Below are 23,851 nucleotides of genomic sequence, written 5' to 3'. Positions count from 1 at the left end.
TGGAAACGCCATCTGCAGGTGTTGTTTTGGGAACGAGCATCTAGTTGAGAGTTGTTTATGGTTGTTTAAAGTTGGACGCGCTGTGTTCTACGCCTACACCTAATAGCGTTATCGGAATGCCTTTCTAAAACGGAACTTGCGGACGCAGAGACGAGGTGTGCGGCGTGGTGAAAAGCTGCTGGATCGGTGCCAAACGATCTCGCGGCGAACTGTTATTCGTCCCACGCTTGATCGCTGCTGTGTATCTCCAGCTGACTGCACCCCGTCTGTGCCTTCAGCTCAGTGAGCCTTGGAGGGGAAAAGGAGAGGAGAGAGCGCGACAAAAGCCGATATGCTTTCTTGACTTCTTCGGCACGATGGAGGCTTCCGAGGACCAACGGCTGAGCAGCGCGCTGCCTCGACTAGTCGTCAGCTGAGCACCTTAGCAACAGCGGCTGATCTCGACACAACTTTCGGGCAAGTGCTGGTATAAACCTGCGCGCACGCACTGGCCATCCGTCGTCTTGCTTTCGAGGCTTAACTTGCGGAACCGATTGTGTTTATCAGTTTCCGCTGCGTCGACGTTTCTTTTCTGCATGACGCGTTGCGGAACAAGCGTTAAGAGGCGCAGTTTAGACACGCGTTTTGCCTTGTAAACTGAATCAAGGGCGCGTTTGTATTCCTGAACCGTAAATCTGCCAGCTTTCCTACCGTATCCGTAGGTTTATGGTTCTCTTGTTTTTCTTGGGTTCGTTGTCTGTTCGCGCACACAGCTGTTGCGAAGTTATAGTGTGTCGACGCGTTACTGAAATGCGCAGTGCGTCTTTCGTTCGGTTTCCACTTTGCGTTTGGGTGGCGTCCCTTATCTGTGCATTTTCTAAACGTCTTCGCATGCTATCTCGGCGCATGTAAAACGTCTCGAGCTGCTATCCTATGGTGCTATCATCTAATGCTTTATATATATTTTGATGGATCACTTCTTTCTACGATTTGTTAATGACTGGCCGGTACGTATATCGTGCGATGTTCTGTGTCTGTAAAGGTGAAATTGTGCGCTCTTGACAACCTTGACTTCCGTGATCTGCTCTGTCGTACTTGCGAAAGCGCGTGCAAGATAACAGGGTAAAGATATGCGCATATTCGCTGCCAATCGTTGCGGTGCTGAAAATAATTCCAGTGGCGATTGTGATGATAATTCCAGTGATGATAACTGACTAGTAATTTTGTTTCTGCCCATTTAGGTATGCGTGCTTTTCTGTTAAATGTGTTGTCTGCATCATAAACAAAAATGAGATGGGGGAGATTTTGGTCTCATAAGGGAATCCCATTTAGCCTGCTTAGGAGCTGTGCTAATTAAGGTTTATCAAGAGACTTTATAGTGTACAGCTGTTACTTCCGTGCGTCTCATAAGCGTCATCAGTGGTCGTCTTTGCGTTTGTTGAGTATGGGGCATTGTGCTGTCTACCAACTATACGCTTGAGCTAGCGTTAGTGCATGCAGCCATGAAAAGCACGGTATAAGATTTTTGTGGAGGAGGTTTTCCATATTTAGAAAATTAAAGCATTTTAAGTGTAGTTGTTTGTGCTAAGGAGAGCTCTAAAAAAGAAACCACCTTTAGTATTTTTTTCGTACCAAAAGAGAAATCCGTACATTATTATCGTTTATTTGCACCAGTTTGCATTATAGTGACTGGTGCATGGGCTGCAGGTTATTTAATATAAGCTGCGGACAAAATACACATTGCAGGACAGACTAGCGCATTAGAGTGTAGAAGTGTGATAAGCAACTATTGAATAAATATTATAGTGTTTAGTTTTTCATTTCTCATTCATTTTCTGTGAAATGTCCCAGAGTGGATAGCATGCAAATAAGAAAGCCAATGTAATTAGTTTAGCTCCCCTGGTGAAAAGCCCTATGCATACCCATGAGTGTTACAATGTTCGCTTGCGAATTAAAAAAAAAGAAACACCAGGAAGTCAAGGAACTGATAAAGTTCGAACATGTAGCTCATTTCCTTTGTAGGTATGGGCTAGATAAAGTTGAAATAAGTATTGCTGTTTCTCCTTGGATTTCTTCCGATTTCTTAGAGAAGAAACTCACCGAGGTGGCACACATTACGTCTTTGCATTTTGTACGACCTAAACAAATGTAACTGGAGCGCAGTTCAGAAAACGGTAGTATGCACGTTGATTGGCAGGCTTGGCTTGCAAGGACTCACAATGCATTCAAGTATGAGAACATTTGCCGTGAGCTTGTGCACTGTCGTACTAATTCACCTGGTTTCCACTTGGTATGAGAAGCGCATTCTGTTGGGTGAGTACCACATGATGCCTGCTATGCCATGATAACACAGGAACAAAAAAATTTAAAAAGCAAAAAGCATTTGTGATGCTCTTGGTGCGAGTACCAAAGCACACTATACTTCAAATGCCTTAGACAACTTTGACGCAATGTCAACACGTATAGTTTTAGCGCAGATTGTAGATGTTTTTATGCAAAACAGGGTGCCAGTAGGGGGTGATGCCTTGTTGGTACTCACAGCTGTTTGCTCATGCAATAAATAACTTACTTATGCTTGAGCTTACAAACTTCATCTGATTTCAGTTATGCAAGTGTGGCATTGTTATTGAATTCAGTTAGAAAGCCAAAGAGGGATACAGCGATACAGGATACAGCAAAGAGGATACAGATAATATAGAAGATAAGTAGGATTGTTCGAATATTCCAGAACTTCGAATAACGAATCAGGTATGGGCCTTTTTGAGGTGCTATTTGAATCCAATAGTCAGTACTGATAAATTAAAAAAATTTTGAGGTAGTTTTTATTTAAATATTTCAAGTCACCAATTGTGTGCATTTAAATATAAAACTTGAGCAGAGTGCAATCAGTTTCATCATGGCGACCGTGGTAGATATAAACTGCGAGAGTTTACACATGTAACATACTAGGTGGCTCAGGTAGCCAGACTTATCTGCTCGTAATGCTCCATTTGTGGTTTTAATTAACAACGCTTCATAATGCACAACACACTAACAGAAACATGCTAACATTGTGAACATACTAGAATGTGAAGATTGTTTTATGGTAATTGCAAAAACAGTTGTTCATTATTCAAAAACTATTTGAAAAGTATTCATTATTCTTTAGTCAAACAAATGCCACAGTGCCAACAGGCATTATTGCGGGGGGCATAGAGCAATGTGAAACAAGTCTGCAGAATTTCGCTTCACGACATCCGCCAGTGACGTATTCCATCCCGATATGGTCCTAGCAAAGAAAGAAAATTTTAAAAGATCTCAACTCTATTCACTTCTGGCGCCGTTCGATTTGTACATGTTTGCTTACCCCTGAAGACAAGGCAAAAAAGCTTTAGCCATTGTACCATGGAATGGAAACTGTAGCGAGCGGTTAAAGATGTACGGAGATGAAAATTGTACTGGTTTGCTTCGTCTGAACAGAGAGGACACATAGATGTAGAAGGAAGAAGGCGAGCGTAACCGTTCGACGGTCGCACATATTTTGAGGGCAGATTTTAGCCTACTCCTTCTCAGTTACTCAAGGATCTTTCACAGCTTTAAATGTAAAGCATTTCTTGGCACAAGTCTACAAGTGAGTGGGGTCCTGGTGAAACGAGCATGCCAGCATTAATAACATTGTGTGCAAAACATTAATAACATTGTGTGCAAAACTCGCTCTGCAGCTCCTTATGCCCTGTACTAGCGAAGATAGCTTAAAAGACATCTGCTAATGGAACAATCCTTTATCACTGCTATAGATGCTCCATTTTAGATTGATCAAAGAAACATTTGGCAAAAGCTGAAGAGGAAGGATGACAAACAATAAAGGCTTTGCAAGACAGTGTCATGAAAGTGAGATAACTGCACGCTGACTGTTCAACCACCGGCAGCATATCAGTAGACCCTTTCTATGTTTACAAAGAGGAGGCCTGCAAGACGGGCAATTTAGTTTTGCCCACGGAAATATCCCACCAAGTTTAGTTCGCAAGAATGGCACAGATTTGCATTATTGCTCATTTGCAGCTAATCCTAATGTGATGAGTCCGTGTGTTTGAGGTATGATGCATTTTGTTTACTTTGGAATGTGACAGAGAAGTCTCGTATATTGAATGCTCTAAAAAAATGCACACTTTTTGCCAACAGTGTGGTCTGGCCCAGTTGGTGCTTGCTGAGGCTCATGTTGTTTTGTGCTAAAACAAACAATGAACCGAGACACAGAAAGAACACTCACAGTACAGTACATGCTGCACTTTGTGTTCATGATTTTTTATGTCCTAGTGACTTGTCATTTTAGCACTAAATAACATGAGTGTCAACTAACTTCTTTCTTGGAGAAGTGGGCTACAAAGCCATGGGACTGGAATTCTCGTGAGGCTGTAGGTGTGCTTGTCACCACAGTGAATGTGAAACCAGTTATAGATGCTGGCAGGTATCCCATGTTCTCCAGAAGTGTGGTGGGTGTTCATTTCGGCACGTTGCTTGTGTGAAGAGGTTTCCACTGTGTCGCTTTGCTTTTAACAGGGCAAAGGGCTTCCATACAGGACAAATTCAAGATGGGCACCTTTGTATGAGATTTCCAATAAAAATTTTATGCTTCAGATTACTGCAGTACATTGCAACTAGTACAGTGTGGATGATGAAATATTTGTTGTTCTATTGAAGGCCAATTTGGTTTTGACACTTATGCTGGAACAATATACATAAAGTTCTCATTTTGCCATGGCCGTCTGCGTTTCGTGAACTTGTGCACACTGATGTGCTCAGGTATTTTTCTTTATGATTTTTTGTAGCTCCTTTATGTGAAAAGTGGTTATGCCTGCGAAAACATGGTACATGTTGCATTTTAAATGTCAAACCTGCAATTAGATACAGCAGAAAAGTACCGTCGGCAAAGGCCACTCTGCATGGGATGCGCCTTTTTTCTAGAGCAAAGTGTGGTTGAGCTGGTATTTTGCCATGCAGCAACATGTTCCATCCTCAGAAACTCAGAAGTATGTAACGTGACATTTCTATAATTCTGACACATAATATTCTTTTATTTTTGTTAGAATAACGCAAGTTTAAAGCAGTACTGACAAGACATTCTTTTTTCCTGTATTTTTTTCTTCTTTAACTGAAGGTCCTCGGCCCCAAAACCCTGAAAGAAATATTGACAAGCCTTGGAGTGTCCTGAGTAATTTACTCTAGTAACTTTTCTACTAACCAGTTTCTGTTTCATTTCCCATAAGGTCTATGTGTCACAATGTCATGGCGTGGCAGGTGGCCACATGGTAGCAGGACATTGTGACGTTTTGGCAGTCACTCTGCCTCCTTCGCTCATCTCTTATGCCACCACTCATTATGAAGCCCAATGTACTTAGTGAACCAGAGTGAGTGCCGAAAAGACACAAGTATGTTATCTCGGTATTTAGCCATCCTGGTGCTGGAAAAAGTCTCGGAACATGCTAGGTTGAATGTTGTTTCAGTAAGGAACCTAGTCTTGCTTGACTCGTCGACATTTGACTAGGTTCAAGCGGGTGCAGTCAAAATCTATAATTACAGTGAGCTGGCGTGGCAACTGCAGGGCTGCATCACCACCTGTCTTTCATTCTTGCCAATCTTCTGGCCTACCAAGCCTCCCCTCTCAACAGGGGTGGCTGTGTTTTCTGTTGCACAAGCAAAATTTACTCGTGCAGCTTGAATTTCGTTAAATATAATATTATTCTATTTACTTAATGTAATTCTCACAGTTGCCCTGCCATAGATTATGCACGTCTTTCTTTATTTGCATAGTTTTGCTATCACTTCCGTTAGAGTATGTCATGGTTTGCTTGTTTGTTTGTTTGTTCATTTGTTTCAGTCTCCTTTTGTATTTGGTATGTTACTAACATTCATTGTTCACTGTAGGCAAGCAGGGCTTGATTAACCTATGGGCTAAGGGGCCTGCAGCCCTGGACCCACTGAAAAGTGTTTCCTTGATGAAGCCCCTCAACTATTTTAGAAAGCCTCCCTCACTGGGGCCTCATTGCAAATTTTGGCTACACAAAACAAGTTGTAAAATGTCATCCAGGGAGCATTCTCCTACAAAACATTTTTTTAAAGGGTTTATTACTAGCCAGAATAGAAGCAAACAGTATGTGGTGTGACTAGGTCACCTGCTTTTTGTACACAGAGCTTTCTTCCGCTTCTCAACCAGTGCCCTCACGATCTTCCACTCTTTCCTTCCTCCATATAAGAGCCCAAGGGTTTGCATACTGGTGCAGGTGCTTTCTGGAATTCGCGTAGATTGTATTCCACGTATGCAGAAGCACCCGTAATAACTAAAAATGTTTGTAGCTTTACAAAATGTGGTTCTCTTTTTGCCGAATGAGTGAGATAGAGCAGTTCGTGTTCTTGTGACCATCTTCACGGTTAAGTGATAGCAATGTGCCAGTTAGACAGTAAGCATCAGATAACCTAACAGAAGAAGCACGCTTTCTCAAAGCAGTCATGTTGCAAACATTGTATCGAGATGCAAGATGGTCTCGTATGTCTGTTTGTAGGCATGCAACCTTTCATCTGAGGATAAACTTGAAATCAGAAGTCAGTACCCAGGAACATATGCATACTTGGCATCCTAACTGATCACTATGATCGTCGTCATCATCACTGGAATCCTGAGGCAAATTTGGCCCCGGGCCCCATAATTTCTTAATCCATCACTGCAGGCTATGGGTGGTGCTGTGAGCGCGGGTGAAGACAATGACGAGCTTGTGGACCACTTGGTCGAGGCCGACTACATCCGTAGTCCAGATGTCGAGAGTGCATTACGCGCTGTCGACCGTGCGCACTACTACGCGGACGGATGCAAGGAAAATGCCTATAGAGACCTGGCGTGGAAGCAAGGAAATTTACACTTATCAGCACCATGCATCTATTCAGAGGTGTGTCTAGCTTGCAGTGCATTCCGTGCGTCACAAAGTTTGTACGCTGATCGAAATAAAGCAAGCACTCGCATAAAGTCGAAAGAAACAAACATGTTGTTCACGTTACAGAGCTGCTGTGGGTTCCTTATTCACATTGAAGAGCAACTTGACAAAGTCCGGTTATTTCTGCGAAAGGTGGTGCAGAGTGGAGGTGTGTATCTCGAGATTATCTTGTGTCAGGTTCACTGCCATGCGTCCAATTAACAAGAGCGTGCGTGTATTTCTCAGGAGGATTACTCTCGGTTTGGTCTGTTGTGCATGTTGTCGATTGGATGCATAGTGACTCTGTAAACTGAATGTGAGGTAATCTTCTCGAGATCCTTACTCAGCATGTTTTGTCGATGAAGCCCAATATGGACAGTCGTCTAACTTCGCCATTGCCCTCATTGATCACAATGGACAGATGATAGTGAACGTGGCTTCCCTGAAGTGCTCAACACCATCCAGAGTGGAGCAGGTAGCAGTTGCTATAGCATTCCTGGATAACAGCAGATCACAAATCTTCACTGATTCGAGATCGGCGGTCGGGGCTCTCACTTCAGGTTCCATCGCCGAGGAGGCTCACAAGATTCTCAAGCACAAGGTAATCTCTCCGTACACCATCACATGGTTTCCAGCACACCTCGACCCCCAGTTTCACTCCTTGCCCAATCTCAATGACATCGCCCACTCCCAAGCACGCGCACTAACCCACCGCACAGGAGCAGGGGCGAGCTCAGATTCCGGGGTTCTCGAGTTTCAGGACACTCACACTACTTTTAATGAAATCACTAAGCACCATCACCTGGGTAGAAAGACTTATCCTTCCCCTCATAGCAAACTGGCTAGACCTCTGGCACCCACTTTACGCATGCTTCACACTAAGTCCTATCCCAACGTGGCCCTTTTCCATACGATCAATCCAGGGGCTTTTAGCTCTACTTGCCCCGACTGTGGGGCTATTAGCAATCTCAAACACATGCTCTGGCGATTCCCCTCGTTACAGGGACCCCATCGCATCACAGAAAAAGAATGGAGCTCTGCCATCCAGAGCTCAGAACTTTCACGGCAAACTTGGGCTGTCCAGAGAGCCCACGATGCGGTGGTTAGGCTCGGCCTGCCAGTCCCCACGTGGGAGTGGCCCGCAGCTCGGCCCTAGGGCAAAGCTTCTCAGAACATTGTAAATAAAGTTCTTTGCCTGTCTTTCTGCCTCAAATACACAGCCGTACTCTACGTCACCCACCACATAAATATTTGGGCCCTCCTGCGTTGCTCTTTAATATAAACAAAGCACCCGTAGGAACTTCGTAATGTGAATTAGATGTTCATTTCTTTCAACCTTAGGCGAGTGGAAGCTTTATTTTGGTCATGCACCGCCCTCGCCTGCTATGTTTTCATCGAACATCAGACTAGCACTTTGTGCTGTCTGCTGCAAAAGTTTCCTGGATCATGGGATCAGAGGAAATGTTGACTTTCCGAGCAGTTTATGACCGAAACCAGCAAACCTATACAATGCTTTGCTGTTTGCATACTAGTACAGGTTGGAAATCTGACAACCAGGCTGCGTTTTGAGGCTGTGGAGATATTCAACATTTTCTCAGATCCATGGTCTGTAAAATATTGTGGTCGACTGTATGTGTCTGTGACAGATGTTTCAGTAAAGACTAATTGTGGGAAACAGGGGATACGAGACAAAACGGGGGGGGGGGGGGGGGTACTTTTTGCTGACCATTTCATAGCAGTGGCAAAAGGTGAAGTTTGTGCTATAATTGGCATTACATGATATAATTAACGAACTTTTGCTAATTAGCATAATGTGGCTTGTGGTAATTACAGAATTTGTCTGTCTTTGTGCAAATCGTAACTGCTAGCACCAATCTTGAGAGTTACAGACTCTGAATGTGTGGTAAAATGCGTTCTTGTTCCAGTGAAAATTTTTCTGCATTGCAGGAGCACATTAGCTGGAGAAACAATCCATTTTGCCATGCATATGGGTTCGCATTTTTTAAAACTGGCACACGGCAATTGCATTTCTGGATGTCGTATACACGCACTACAGCCCACAGGTGGCAACCATTGGACAATTTTTTGACTATGAGTTAAGTAGCCTCGAGCGAAAGCTCGCGCATGAGTGCACACCAATCCCATCTTGTAGCAAACATTGAAGCATTGGCTGTTAGTACGTCCTGCCCATCCTATTACTTTTCCTTTGTTGCGGTTGGGCAGTTTTATATGAGAAGGGGAGCAGAGGCCCCAATTATTGGTCACAGCCATATAAAGCCACACAGCCAGCCTTGAAGGTTACGATAAGTGCACAGCAGAATGGAAGAAAAACTAAGAAAGGAGCAATCAACAAGGCACTGCTGTCTGAGCCGTACCAACTGAGAGGAAACATTGTGTTGAGGCGTAATGGAGAAAGTCTGCTGTCCAAAATCATCTACTTCGAACATCCCTTCTCATCGCCACTTATTAGACCACATTGCAATTCCCACCGTTTGTACAATAATCTCAGTTATCAGCATCTCTACGGTCACACCAATGCTTTTAACACGTCTGCATTGCCCTGTGCCATTGTATCATGAAATAATCTACCTTATAATTTAGCAAAAATCCAACATGCTATAATCTTTAAGAAAATGCTGGATATACAATGGTTCTCTAGCATTAAAAAAATATATTCTTGGCTAGGTGTTGCTGCTTATGTAGACTCAACCGCTGAATCATTCTTAAAATTGCATAATGTGTTCAGTTTCTGTGTAAATTCTATGTATTTTCCTACAAGGCAAACATTTCTCACTTTTTTTCTCTTTGTACGTAGTTTTGACTGCTTGTAAGAACAGAAGTGCAACTCTCCCCTCACACAATGTTCCAGTGTCGAAACCACTTGGGGTACCTGCATAAATAAATGATAATGATAATAAATAAACATTTATTGAGCAGACGGTTGTGTCATCCTATGGTGGGAGGCCTCCCTTAATCCAGGAAGCCTTGGCGCCGATGTGAAGTAAATAAATAAATAAATATATAAGCAGTGCACTCAATTTCTACTCGTCATTGTTAGGTCCTCTTCAAAAACTTCTTTCGAAGTATGTTCACTGAAAGGCATTTCACTCACTCTAATTATGTTCTCAGTTTAAAAGAAAGAAACGAAGAAACTTGTTGTAGGGCCACCTTAAGAAAATCTATTTATGCAAACATGGCGTAAAGTAGTCCTCTTACTTGCTGGCTGTAACAAACTGTCGCAGCTCATGACCCCCACTTGTGGGACATTGCGTAGTGCGTTGCACCCTGTGCCGCAGAAAGTCTTTGTGTGCCACAGGTCCTGGAGGCACTACAGTTGCGTCCAGGCATGACCTTTCTCAACCTGGGTAGCGGCACAGGATACCTAAGCACCGTGGCTGGTCTACTGATCGGTTCCCACGGCGTCAACCACGGCGTGGAGCTGCACGAGGATGTCGTGCACTATGCACAACTCAAGGTACAGAAGTGCACTCAATGAAACATTCTGCATGGAAGGTCCGCCATGACACCAGAGTTGCTTTATCGCCAACGAATGGCATCATACACAGGATCCCCGGAACGATGGGTTCGCAGTGCGATGATTCGGTCAAGTACCAGAAGTGAGAAGCTCTTCGACAACATGAAGGCCTGGTGGGAAGCAGCAATGCCTCCAAATTTTATGCACGTGCTCGTCCCATCTTTATTTGTGTGTGGAATATTTAGCGCTGGTCCCCCCTTAGCAGTTGTGGTTAAGACGATCTGGAATGAGGTAGAGATGCGCCATGAGTGGGGCCATAATGTTTTGTGCATGGGAGAGGGGATCGTCCTCTCCCCTTCTTCGGGCCGCCACTAGTCCTCACCTTGCTTTCATATTCAAGCTTTCCCTTTCATCCATGTTGCTCCTTTGGAGCCCATCTCCTGAAACCTTCTATTCCGTGGGAAGGGGGTGTGGGTAGGTTCTGCTCCCTCCCCCCCTGCTATGCCAGTGACGTCACACAGGGTTTTGTGCATACTGCCCCCATCAGAATACGACCACCACAGTTGGGAATCTTAAGTTTCAACCTTATGCTCAGCACTCGGCAATATGAAGAATAGATAACAGATATAGCGTTCATACGCACAATGATAGACAGGTGACAAACAACAATGAAATTGGCAAATAAACTGTAATATAGCTAAGAATTGATGTGACCATATTCAACAAAAGTAAGCAGTATAAAGAAACACACGCACACACACACACACACACCCTATAAATGCTATTAATAGGCATTGGTATGGTGCAAACAACTTTTTAAAAATCATGCACCTTTGTACTTTGTCTAAAGCCTTCGGGCCTACAGTGCAAACAACCCCATAATTTTTTTTCTCTCTCTCTTTTTTAACAGGTGTCGCAGTTCTTGCGCTCTAGCCAGGCGCTGGAAGAGTACGACTTCTGCGAGCCGTGCTTTGTCGTGGGCAACTGCCTATCACTAGAGACGACTGGCCGCCGCTATGACCGAGTCTACTGCGGGGCCTCTTGTCCCGTTGAGAAAGTGGCCATTCTCACAGCCCTCCTCAAGGTTGGAGGCGTGCTCGTCATGCCCTGCAATGATCAGGTATATCATATTTATGAAAAATAATTTTTAGCGAGAAAAATACGCCGTACTAGACGCAACACAAGAGTGCTGACAGTTACAAGTTAGAGCATTTATCACATACAGACGATGCATGAAATGTCAGATGCGCGCGCAGAGCCTTCTAATGCGTCTTTGAATGCAATAGCATTAAAGGGCCAGTTGTGGTAATGCTAGTAGTGAGAAAAATTATGTGCGCAAGACACACGGAACATATACAAAACGCAAAGCGCTGGAAGTGCTTGCTTACAGCATTTGTCAGATCCAAACGATACGTGACTTGTAAATATGTGTACAAAATCCTTTTATGTGCCTTTGAATGAAGTACAGTGAAAGCCTTGTTGAAGCAAAGTTGAAGGAGGCGAATTACTTTGTTACTTTGGTATATCCGTTATTGCACGCGCTGCAACATCAATCTCTATGGGGATTTCTAGGGCAATTTTACTTCATTTGTTATATCTATTATTAAATTATATCCTGTTTCATTATAGTGAGGTTTGACTATACAGTACCACCTCGCTTATGGATTTCACAGGACCGTACAAAAAAAATGGCCGAATTAACCAAATGTTGCACTTTCCAAGGATATCATAACAACATTAAACGCTTGCTACATCAACACGCCTTTATTAACTGAAAGCATGGGCAAATCCTGTTTCTGTATTGTGCAAAAGCATTGCGGAAGCTGCAATTTTTTGTCATATTGTAACTGATCCACTCTCGCTGCGACAAGTCCTCGCCACTTGCCTTGTAGTGCAGCTGCACCGCAAGGCCCGCGTCTTCATCCGAGACACGCTTTTTGCTGCCGTGAACACGCCCCAATCATTTTTTCACCAGTGAGTTGGTTGGCAGTGGATCCTCTGTCCAACGCAGTGTAGCCAACGGGTGGGATGCCACAGGGCGGGCCACGGCGCATTGCACTTGTTTGTTTGAAATGCCTAAATCTGGTGAGAGACATTCCTCTAAGGAGGGGGGCAGTCTCTTACCTGTTGGCACCACAAAAAAATAAAAATCGAAGTCCAGAAGAGTGGTGGTGGTGCGAGAAATTGAGGTCTCTGTTGTTCTCGTCACTCTCAGCTGGTGCAGGTCAAGCGCACAGCCGAGGACATCTGGGTGGAAAAGAACATCCTTCCCGTGTCGTTTGCCAGCCTCGTGCCTCCACAGAAGGGCTGCCCCGAAGTGGTGCTGCGTGAGTGGCCTTCTGCTCTCTCTCTTACACCGCAGTACGGCCGACTTACATTAATTCGACCTTCGACCTTGACGGGACCAACGAAATTGGTAAAATTATTCGGCGGGTCGAATTAATCGAGAGGCAGGACAAAAAGAATGCCGAAACAAGGTGGCGAGGCTTCATATGGCAGTAGGTAACTATTCCTCTGTAGTGTTCCTTCAAAAGGTCCTCACAGGAAAACTCTGCAAAACTAAAATACCATCACCCTTTCTTTTTTTGGGGGGTGGGGACAGCCGACTACCAGCCGGGCAGCCTCCAGGAGTTGAGCCGTGGCGTGATCCGGCGTCTGCTCCGTGCCCGGCTGGATCGGGAGAAGCTCCCAAAGCCCCGCCGCCATCTGGCGCCCCCACGCCTGCGCAGCAGCAGCAGTAGCAACACGGTGGTGCCATTCAGAGGCACCGGCAGCAGCACCTCCACCGGTGGTGACTCCGGCAGCAGCAGCGGCGATGAACCGCACCGCAAGCGCTCGGCTGGCGGAGAGACTTCGCTCTTGTGGAAGCGCGCGGCTCTCGACGATGTTTGCCCACAAGCCATGGTGAGAGGCTCTTTCTTCTCCTTCTCCTCTGAAGTGGCTGGTGCCAATAGCAGGCACGAACAGACGTTTATTGAGTTGGCTGCTTAACTCTTTCTGTACCGCGCCCGTTGGGCATCGTTAGTCCGCTAACTATGGTTTGAAATGCCAGTTTCTAGACTTTCTGTGCCGCTCATACACTGCACTTTCGGACGTGAAGGAGGAGAACTATTTTTTTCTTTCCTAAGCAGTTCGCCTTTTTCCCTCAGGCGGTGATTTTTGAACGTGCTACGAAGTTTTCGCGCTCATTAAAGTAGAAAGCAATAATGGCCACCTGCTATCGATTTGAAACACTGCTTTCGAGAGCTTCCGTACTGCTCACGGACACTGTGCGCCATAGGGTGTGAAGGAGAACTATATTTTTGTTTTCTAAACAGTTCATTTTTTCCCCACCAGGCGTTAATTTTTGAACGCACTCTGAAGTTCGGTGATCATCAAAGCAGAAAGCAAAAATGGCCACCTCCGGGAGCAGCGTGCGCGCTACGAAAAATCGCAGATCTCGCAATTCCACTGCGTTTGCGGCTGGTTGTATCCACGGTTCGAGCAGCAGCGAGTCTGAGGATGCTACCTTTTCGTCGGACTTGGAATCTGAGACCGACGATGACACAAGCCACCCAGAGCATCAACAGCCACAGCCTGGCATGCCAAACTGTAGTGCTTGCACTTAAATATTTGTAGTGGGATACCTGTTCAATGAAAAATTTTGATTTTTTTTTGGATATAGTGCCAATTAGACGGCAACACATATTGTATATCTCATAATTTTTATTTTTGTCTTAATAGATACAAGCATGTCTTTACAAACATTGAACAAACTTTGTTCAATTTTATTCTACGATCGTAATTTTGGCAATTTATCCCTTTTTTTTAATGACATAAATCTAGTTAATAAGACATATGCGTGAAAAGTGCATTTATTCTCCCTTTTGTTTGTGTATTACATAAAATATTGAGTGCAGTAATTCCTTCAGAAAAAAGGAATCTGGCGTAACCTACAAAAAACACCTATTTTCCCCATGGTAGGGAAAGAGTTAAGTAGCCGCCTGCAGCTACTCAAGTAGCTACACACGTGCTGGTGCCGTTGACTGATGTTGCGTCATCGTCGTTTGTCAGCAGCAAGGCTGTGTATATATCGGGAATTACAATTGCGGATTGAATGCCTCCATTTAAAATCCGAAATTAAGTTTGATACAGTAAAAGCTAGTTAATTCATAACTTATTAATTCGAAATTTCATATAATTTGAAGTAGCCGCCGCAGTCCGTCCAACAATTTATTGAAAGCAATATGCAACACATCCCGCTGATTCACACTGAAATCCGCACCATCACCAATAATTTGAACTCCACATCATCGTGGTTGGGGAGAGTGCTGACACGTAATGTGACACGTTGGTGACACGCACAAAGCCGCGCAGCCCACGCGGCTTTGCTTTTTCCATCTGCGGCCCTCTGTTTAGGTCTGACTCTCCTGGAGAGAGAGGTGTTTGCGCCTGGCCAGGCATGGCCAACGCCTCTGTTGCAGGTCTCTTCTCTCCCGTGAGGTTCCGTACAAAGCTCAAGGGCGATAAAATTGTCGCTGTGTGCCGTATGTGCCAGCGAAAGCGTGTGAGGGTGAGGCAGGGTGCTTGAGCGAGGAAGGTGGGGCGGATGGTGTGCCCTCACCTGTCGTGCGCGATGGGCGGTGGGGGGGGGGGGGGGCTACGTTCTTCTCCGGCGGCTGCTGCTTACGGCGCGGCCATGCAGGCACCGTATCTTCAAAGCAATGTGTGACGTGGCCAAGGTGTGCACCCACGTGGGCCTCATCTTCAAAGCGTTCTGCAATGTTTGCAGAGTGTGAGTAGTGCCGCTAGCTTCGTATGCACTGTGCTTTCTTCATTTCGTTTGCATTGAAGCGAGAGCTGTACGAAGGTCAATTCTCTTGCTGCTACTGTCGCGATCCCCCACTCCAACAGGCGAGTTTCCGCGGTCATCGAGCGAGAAGTGTTCATGTTTACCTGTGCGTGCGTGACACCGTACTTGTTAATTTAGTTAGTAAGCGAATGCTTTCAAGATTATACGGCCGATAAAGCTACTATCCTTACTTCGTATAGCTATCTACTAATTTGCTATCGCAATTAATGCTTTGCTTTTCGAGTGAAACTGCAACACTTTTTTTTCTCCGCGCCAATCGGCGCAACGAATGCGCCTATGGAGCAAGAGCCACCTTGACATCGGGTACGTCGGACCGCATTGGCCGTGTCCAGTTACGTTGGCTGCGTCATTGCTTTGAAGTATAGACATTGTTGTTCACACCAATGTGACAAAGCACGTGCTTGCATGCTCACGGCACGTCAGACTATATATGCACCTTAACCATGCGATTTCTTTCCCTGACTTTCATTAGTTTGAATTTTGTATAATTCAAATTTTTGTAGCATCCCCACAGAATTCGAATTGACGAGTTTTTACTGTATCTCCTAATATTCTAATGTGGTCAGACGCATGGAGAAACACCAATAGGCTGGCCAGCCACTCTCAGACCAAGATGAAACTGTGTGGTTACCTAATCCAGCCACAATGGTTCTGTGGCTGTAGCATTAAGCTGCTTTGATTCACAGCCATGATGGCCACGATGCTCATGCAGAGTCATGGACAGTTTAAATCCAGCAACTTCCGTTAATTTGATCTTGACAAGACCGACAAAGTTGATTGAACTACCTGGCAGGCCGAATAACGGAAGAGGTGTAAGAAAAAGTCTGAATACATCAATGCTTCATTCAGCAGTATATTTACCCGATTCTAACGCACCGCCGAATCTTATATAAAGCAGTATGTACCCGAATCTAACGCGCACCAAATTTTATAACATGAAAATAAAAGTAGCATGCCTCTGATTCTGGCAATCACAAATAAGATATACTTCAGGAGGACAGTCTATTCGGCTTGTTGATCTTCGGCCATCCAACTAGTTGATGGGTGCCCGTCAGCGCCGTCAACTAGCCCAACAGCACCTGTTCATGTCTGTTTTATTGTTCTTGTGTCGTTTTATCCTTTGCGCTAAGCTACCGTAGGTATTTCAAATTAGATGAAACCTGTAGAATTTACCTTCACAGAATGTAAATTTATTTGCACTTAATCTCAAAAGTCATCAATCTCAAACAGCTTTTTATCCCCATGTATGGACTATGTGTCCTCCGTGCGATTGAACGTGTTTGACATTCCGCATTTCTTGAACAACTCTGTAAACATCGTGAGCAGGATGATGGTGTACACCTAGACAAACCACTTCGCCAGTTCATCCTGTGATGCGTGTAGGTCTCCTAAGTGCCGAAAAAATGTGGTGCGACTCTGTTGCCACTGCCTCAGCATGCCACGTGATCCGTAGGTGAGCACGGTGGGGGCTCCCTCCTGCCTTTTTAAGCCGGATGGAAAAGGATGGTGCATGTCGCTCTGCTTGCTCTGGTTCACAGCCTTGGATTCCTGCACGTCATTCCTTGTCATTCCTGCGGTACAGAACATTACAGTAGCCAGCAACGCATCGAAACTTCACCTTTGGCTCGGGTTTGTCTGAAAAATGGTCCATGAGAGTGAGAAATCTTGTTCGAAATAAGCGTTGGTCGCTTTTTGGAGTTTGAATTTGCTGAAGTGTTTCTCTGATCTTTGCCGGGACCAGCAGAGCAGTTCCAAGTTAGCCATCAGTTCCAGTTATTAGGATTGCAGTGTATTTTTCTTGGGTGTAGAAGCCTGTGATCCAGCTTCTAATAAACCATTGTTGAAAGTATAGCGCTTGTGTGTGTGTCTCGACTTCTGTCTGTGTTGTCTCAGGCTTGTGCACTAAGAACTAGAAGGTGTGCCACCTTGAAGTGCTTGCGTCAGCTAGCCGTGAAGTCATTACCGTATTTACCCGAATGTAGCGCGACCCCAATTGGAACGCGAGGGTCGACTTTGCGAGGGCGAAACCGGGGAGAAAAAAAGATCACGATTGTAACACGAGGGTCGATTTTGTGAAAACGCAAGATCAAAGACGCAAAAACACGAATGTAACGCATGAACCTGAAACTATAGAACACAAATGTAACGCAGGAAACAAACTGTAGGAAAAGTCAAGAGCAGCTTTATTGAAGTACCTGCAAACTATGCCTAATCATCCTCGCCACTCATGTCACCATCACTGTCGTCATCACAGCTGGACTCCTCTTTGTCTCTAGCTGCTTCCCACAGCAGATTGTCCTCACTACCGTCGAGGGCACTTGAAATAGAACATTTCTTAAATGCGCGGTAGACTGTTTCATGAGACAGCCCGTACCAAGCAGCTGAAACCCACTGGGCAACAGTAGATGCATTCGGGCGTTTCAGTCTCCCTGCAGGTGTTGAGGTAGATCCACCTTCAAACCAGTCTCAATACAGCTGCCGCAAGCGATCCTTGAACAGGCTTGTTCAAGCAAACATCCAAGGGCTGAAGAATGGACGTCATTCCGCCCAGTATAACAACCAAATGCGTTCGGTCACGCTGCAGTTTTTCTTTCACGCCTGGTGTGAGGCGACCTCGAAAAGGATCCAGCACCAATATTGATTCTAGATGCAGCAGTGCACCTGGCCTTTGGTGCCAAACACTGGAAATTCAATCTATGACAAGTTACGAGTCCATCCAGCCTTTTTCGTGTCACCGTACGACAACATTGTTCGGAAATGTTTCTTTCGGGATAGTCTTCCGGGGAAAATTATGAAGGGAGGAAGCTTGCGACCATCAGCCAAATATACGAGCGTAACTGTTGTCCGATTCTTTTCGTTTCCAGTGCTTCTAATCCGAACTTTGTGTTCACCAGACTTTGCACTGTCCTAACCACTGGCATATCAAGGTACACTGGAGTTTGGTCCGCATTCCCGATGTGTCCAAGTGGCATGTTGGTAGAGCGGCGGCGATCAATGACAGACCGCTGAAACACGAGAAGTTTCGACTCAAAGTCCTCGGGTAGTTTCTGACAAATTGAGGTAGTGCGTTGAAGCGAAAAATGGGCCCTTCGCATGAACTTCTGTACCCAGCTGCACGATGCCTTGAATTGGTTTGGCGCAAAACCCGCATCTCGTGCAAGTTCGCGTGCTTTGCACTGAAGCGTTTCAATGCTCACACCAAGAAGCCGGGAGCATTGTTCACCAACGAAGTCCGCAAGACGACGCTCCAAATCCGGGAAGCGGCCTTTCTTGGGCCCACGGAAACCTCTTCTATGACTGTTGCAATTGAACAACTCCTGGCGATGCTTCCTCCACCCCCTTATCGTCGATTCGTTGATGTCCAGGCTTCTTGCGGCCACTGAGTTACCGACTTTTTCGGCGAGTAGAATAGCGTTGCGTTTGAAGCCAACGGTATGCTGAGTGCAAAAGCATGCCATTTCGGATGTAGGTACATTAAGCAGGCAGGAACAGAGCAACGTGTCGAAGCGCTGATCAGACAGTGCGGCTATGCACTGCCTCAGGAGTTGGTGGCCTAGGTCACGTGGTACTATCGTGGAAACAAGTACCCAGGACACACCGCCAGGGGCCCAAACGGATCGCTACGTCACTAGAATCACCTAGTGGTCAGAAAAAGGCGCGTCCATTTCGCGCACCAATCGTTCGACACTAACGCGCGCGTTTGGTCCTTCCAAGGTGACTCGTCGCTGGCGCGCTCTCGTTAGTGTCGTTTGCTCTGCCTTTTTCACGTTTGCACCGCATTCGCGACTCGCCCTGGCCGTGGTTCGCGTATTGGTTGACAGCTGAATTCGGAGCGCGCGACTTTGAAGGAGCAGGTCAGTTGACACGCACGTAAATGCGGCACATTAAGCGAGCTTAATAATGAGCGTTTGGTGCCTTTCTTAGCATTTTTATACCTAGTATTCGAACGTAACGTGGGGGGGTGACTTTTCACCTCTATTATTGGTAAAAAACTCGCGTTACATTCGGGTAGATACGGTGATTTCTATGGCTAGTGCTTGGGCTTAGTTAATCATTTATCATTGAAGGTGGACTACACTGCATTCTCAAGGAACTGAACACTGAAATTGGCAACTTTCAATAGCTTTTACTCAGCCACAGCGGTCCAAATACTGTGGCAAAATATACCTTGGAATCAATGGCATCACACTGGTTTACCAGCACTGAGGCTTCCCGTCACACAATTTTTAAAGAAAATTGACATTTAGCTTCATTTTCTCTTGTAATCAATCTTACACAAAAATTTCAGTCTAGACTGATTGTAATCAATCTTTCACAAAAAAAATAATCAGTCTAGACTGATTAAATGTTTATCTTTAGTGTCCTTTCAGATGATCTGTGTATGACGGCTAGTTTGATTACAGTAGAACCTCCAGATAACAGACATGGATATAATGAATGATCCTTTATAACGAAGCAGATAAAATGTTTCTTGACGATATTTAGTGGGCAGCAAATATATGCTTATAACGAATATCCAGAATAACTGAGGTTCTTGTTTAAAAAAAAAAATGCCAACCAGGAAAAAGCTGTGAAAAATTTTAATTCCGAAGGTTCTAGCACGGGAGCTGAAGCATCTTTTAATTCTTTACTAAATATATATATATATTTTTTTTGGGGGGGGGGGGGGGGTCAGCGTTCTCTTTCTTTTCTCACACCTCTTTCCGACCAGACGGGATTTTGTCAAACCCTCGATTTCAATGAAGATATTTTCGTGTCAGATCCGACTTCATTACAACTAGGTTCAACTATACCTTGCCCTTCTTGCCGCAGCAACAGGACCGACCCCCCTTGCTGTGCCAGAGGATCCTCGAGCTGCCCTTGCCACCTCGGCTCAAGACGTACCTGAACTTTGGCCGGCAGCTCTGATTGGCTGCAGGGCTCCGCCGCAGTCGTCCGCAGAGCGCGCAGCGGCGCTGTACACGCACAATCGCATGGCGACAGCAGCACGAGTACTTCAAGTCAACATGACCCATCTCCCGTTTCTATTCGCATGCCGGGGGGAGCTCACTTGTAAAGAGTGGCAAGCACCCCGGTCGTCAGTGCTCGACAAACTTATCCTCGGTGCAACAATGGCCTTTCCTCCAGGGCTGTTGTTCACGCCGATCGGTGCGCTCCGAATAGAGGCCTAGCTGTGCAATGGTTTCAAGTCTGCGATGAGAAGTCTGCTTTTCTGTGATGTGTTGAAGACAGAACACACTGTTGTGTTGTGGTCAGTCAGATTGCCTGCTCGTGTACGAAGCACATGGACAGTGCTTGGCGAGCATTTTACTGAGAAGTTTTAGCCACCGGCAGTTTTTTTTAGATGATATGTACGTTGAAGTCCTTTTACTTTACCATTACGAAGGTCTGTGAAAGAACACGCAGTTTCGTGATGAAAATGTTTGTCGTGGCTTGTTCTGTTTCATGCTTGGCATGCCGCTGTCTTGCAGTCGTGCGGCCTTGTCCACAATGCAGAATCCACTATGACGAAGAGTGCCGTATCATGTGCAACGTGCACAATGAGTTTAATTCTCGAGTACAAAAGTGGGGTTGCGAGGAGTTCTGCTTTTGTGTGTACATGATCCAGGAACTTGACAGCAGTGCACTCTACACTGCTGTGAAGCCTGCCTTCAGCACATCAACAGAGAGCAGTGGCAGAAGCAGTAATTCAAAACGACTGTTTCTGGATCCCTGCGTCGTGCTGAAGATGTGCTGGGTCACTTTTATAATGATTTCAGCATTGTTATACGTGGTTGTCTGCACAGGCTGCATACACATTTGTTTTGTTTCTTCTCTCTCTCTCTCTTATAGTTATATGTATGAGCAAATTATACGTGCAAAAATAGAGCACACACTTGTGAGAAAATAAAAACTTCATCCTGTTGGACAAATTTAACAATGTACAAATTTGTGATACCGATTCATGCATTTTGTAATTTGAGCATGTACTTCGGAAAGAAAAAAGAAATATTCTTTGTTTCTGTGTGTGTGTGGGTGTTTTTTTGCTGTGATGACAAGCTTGCAGGTGAAGGATTGCTTTGCAGAGAGAGAGCCACATCCATGGTTGCCCATTTGCATAGCCACTGTTTGTATTTTCTCTAGTTATCACTTGTGGCATGTGTTATGTGTTTGTGTCTGAAGCCAGGTTTCTTTTTCGCCCCTTTTTCTTTATGTAAAAAAAAAAAATACAAGTGTACAGCATGTTGAGTTATAGTGGCTTTTCTGGCTAAGCCACCAACTTCCTGCGCTCAGTTCTGCACAGAACTTGAAACTTCAAGATGGGCTTTGTGTAATGCCATGCTTCAATGCAGTACTTTACTTTTTTTGTACAGGATAGATCAAAAGGGCGTGTTGTCTGTGGCAATGCCAGAGCCCAAAAGTAATTTTCTCTGACCCGAACAGTGGCATCACCTGTCAAAGGAAAAATGCCCATTGCAAAGATAGGGAAAGGGCAGCTTGTTTCCAAAAATATAAGGCTGCATTAGTGAAAGAATTTGTTTTCTTGTCCATCATGACCGCAGTCAACACGCACCTCGGGGCTTGTGTTCATAAGACTTCATTTTCACAAGTACTCTCCATGATCAGCCATTTCCGTGACGATTGTCTCATTACGTCTGTAGGTATCGTTAGTGGCAGGCACCTGAATGCTGCCGGTCACCGACTAAACACAATTGTGCTAGGAGGATCCCTGTGAATGTGGACGGCGGTTTACTTTAAATGAAACTGTCAAGTACTGCACCCAAACATGGCATTAAATAAAGTCCACCATGAATTGCTCTGCGTGTGCGAAATTGAAGCCCAAATGAGCAAACAGTCTGTCCACAAGAGCCATCAAAACCAAGTTCAGCTATAAGCACGACGTTTGGCACGCTTCCCAGCGAAGCTGGTCCCCACTGTGTTGCCATGTTGCTGCCACAGTTGCCGTGCAGCTGCCAAGAAAGGAGTCGCCAGCCCGATGACAATGTGGCACGCCAAGTACAAAACAGAGCACGGGAAACGTGTACTTTGGCCACAAGCTTCACAAGCAGCGTTAGCACAAGACTGTGACGTAGCCAAAGCAAGCAACTGTGTGTGATCTGTGGCCTGGCCTCCCCCCTACGGCCACAAGAGTTCACCACTTTCTTGCTTGTTCCGAGGCATTAACGTGACTACTCGGTGGTCGCTGAGGTGCCTGGTGGCTAACACCCTGTGCAAGTCATAATAAATGGTGGGATACGAAACTATACGTCCCTGTTTTCTTTACTTAAATCCCACATGGAGATACTGGTGGAGTACACCTACTTTCGAGGTGTTAACTGTACCACATGTTTCTTGCATGTAAAAGGATGACACTTGTGTACTTTCACATATAGCAGACCACACTGCAAAATCTAAGCAAGTGGTGCGGCCATAACAGTTTCGATTTGAGAGTTTCGCGGTGCGATTGTATTGAGCTTCAACAGTTTCTGCCCAATAAGTACTTCATATATGTCACTACCACAATTTGTGGACGTAAGGGTACATCAAATTGCGTATTATTTGTGCGCCTTTGTGCTCCGAGTATGCGACATACTGTATTTTGGTTGCAAGCAGAGCACTGAGCCGGCTGGTTGAAGATGCATGCTGCTCCGCTCATTTTGTGGTAAACAGGTTCAGATATATGATGCTTTGCATGTAATAAATACATCATATTTTGCAACACAAAAGTATAACACCTTTATGTTACATAAGTGGGCCAAAAATAGTTCGATGCCTGCCACTGTGGTGTCCCTCGTGGCCCATTGTGCAATTTTGGCAAGTAAGAACTTAGCAGTTTAATTGTTAAAAAATTTATAACAATACTGGAAATACATTGCAAGTATGCACTGTAGTTTTTTCTCGTCTGTGGCACGTACGCTTGATATTAGTGTCTTCTGCAATGCGGAACAAAAAGGAACTGGCATTTTCGGAAACCTTTACTTCAACTGTGTGCATCTGTAGCATAATTTTAGCTGCAGCTTGAGGCGCACTTTTTAGCAGGAAATTGACTGTCTTTATATTTATGAAAACGCACAGCTCCAGTGTCTGTTGTCAGTCAAAGCTGCTTGTAATGAATTGGAAAAAAGAAAATTCCACACAGTTCAGAATCTCTACGTATTTTAACCTTGGAATTGCAAATTGTTCAATACTAATAATGAATTACGTGCGTCCCTTGCTAACTATCAGCTGGCACTGAACTCCATAGCTGCAGTGGTGCTGGATTATTTTCGCTTTGATCATTGCTTGCTTGGATCAAAGAACATTGATATCTGTGAATCTGTGAGGAGACATTGCTTCGAGAAGTGGTGTGCCATTAGAGGAATACAGAAGTGAATCCTTCATCCATGCTTAAGGGGACAGTGAATGCAAACGTTCAACTGTATTAGTGAAGCACGTTTTGGCAATAGCAAAACAGCCACTTGTAAGAGGTTTGGTAAGCCTGAATAGACGTAAGAACGAAATATGGGTGGTAATGCCACAGCAAAGTCCCTGTGCCAGCTTACCATGAGCATGCATGGAGAAAGCAAAACTATAATAGGATGCAGCATTTAACGAGACACAATTAAGGCCAAACGAGTCAGC

General features: G+C 45.0%; 1 protein-coding gene across 6 annotated transcripts; it reads left to right on the top strand.

Moving 5' to 3' along the window:
* The first annotated feature begins 2 nt into the window (after positions 1-2).
* LOC126528034 (protein-L-isoaspartate O-methyltransferase domain-containing protein 1-like) lies at positions 3-22,491 on the top strand. 6 transcript variants are annotated; one of them, XM_050175887.3, is made up of 7 exons: positions 3-456; positions 6,684-6,899; positions 10,240-10,398; positions 11,309-11,518; positions 12,614-12,725; positions 13,001-13,302; positions 20,063-22,491. In XM_050175887.3, the coding sequence occupies exons 2-7, from the start codon at positions 6,687-6,689 to the stop codon at positions 20,156-20,158; spliced, it is 1,092 nt and encodes a 363-aa protein (XP_050031844.1). In that variant the 5' UTR covers positions 3-456; positions 6,684-6,686; the 3' UTR covers positions 20,159-22,491. The 6 variants fall into 6 exon arrangements, with proteins under 6 accessions (XP_050031844.1, XP_054925068.1, XP_054925067.1 ...); XM_055069093.2 differs by lacking the exon at positions 3-456 and adding an exon at positions 595-697; XM_055069092.2 differs by lacking the exon at positions 3-456 and adding an exon at positions 783-986 and having other exon boundaries at positions 20,069-22,491.
* Positions 22,492-23,851: the final 1,360 nt, after the last annotated feature.

The sequence above is a fragment of the Dermacentor andersoni genome, chromosome 9, assembly GCF_023375885.2.
Source record: "Dermacentor andersoni chromosome 9, qqDerAnde1_hic_scaffold, whole genome shotgun sequence".
In the NCBI taxonomy this organism is placed as follows: domain Eukaryota; kingdom Metazoa; phylum Arthropoda; class Arachnida; order Ixodida; family Ixodidae; genus Dermacentor; species Dermacentor andersoni.
Note: the sequence above shows the minus strand (reverse complement) of the source record. Positions and strands in the feature narration are given on the sequence as shown.

Bases quoted from the DNA above. Each gene is read 5' to 3' on its own strand.
- LOC126528034 (XM_050175886.3), top strand. From the start codon at position 948: ATGGATCACTTCTTTCTACGATTTGTTAATGACTGGCCG. The intron at 987-6,683 runs GTACGTATATCG...CCATCACTGCAG, and splicing joins GATTTGTTAATGACTGGCCG to GCTATGGGTGGTGCTGTGAG. The intron at 12,726-13,000 runs GTGAGTGGCCTT...GGGTGGGGACAG, and splicing joins CTGCCCCGAAGTGGTGCTGC to CCGACTACCAGCCGGGCAGC.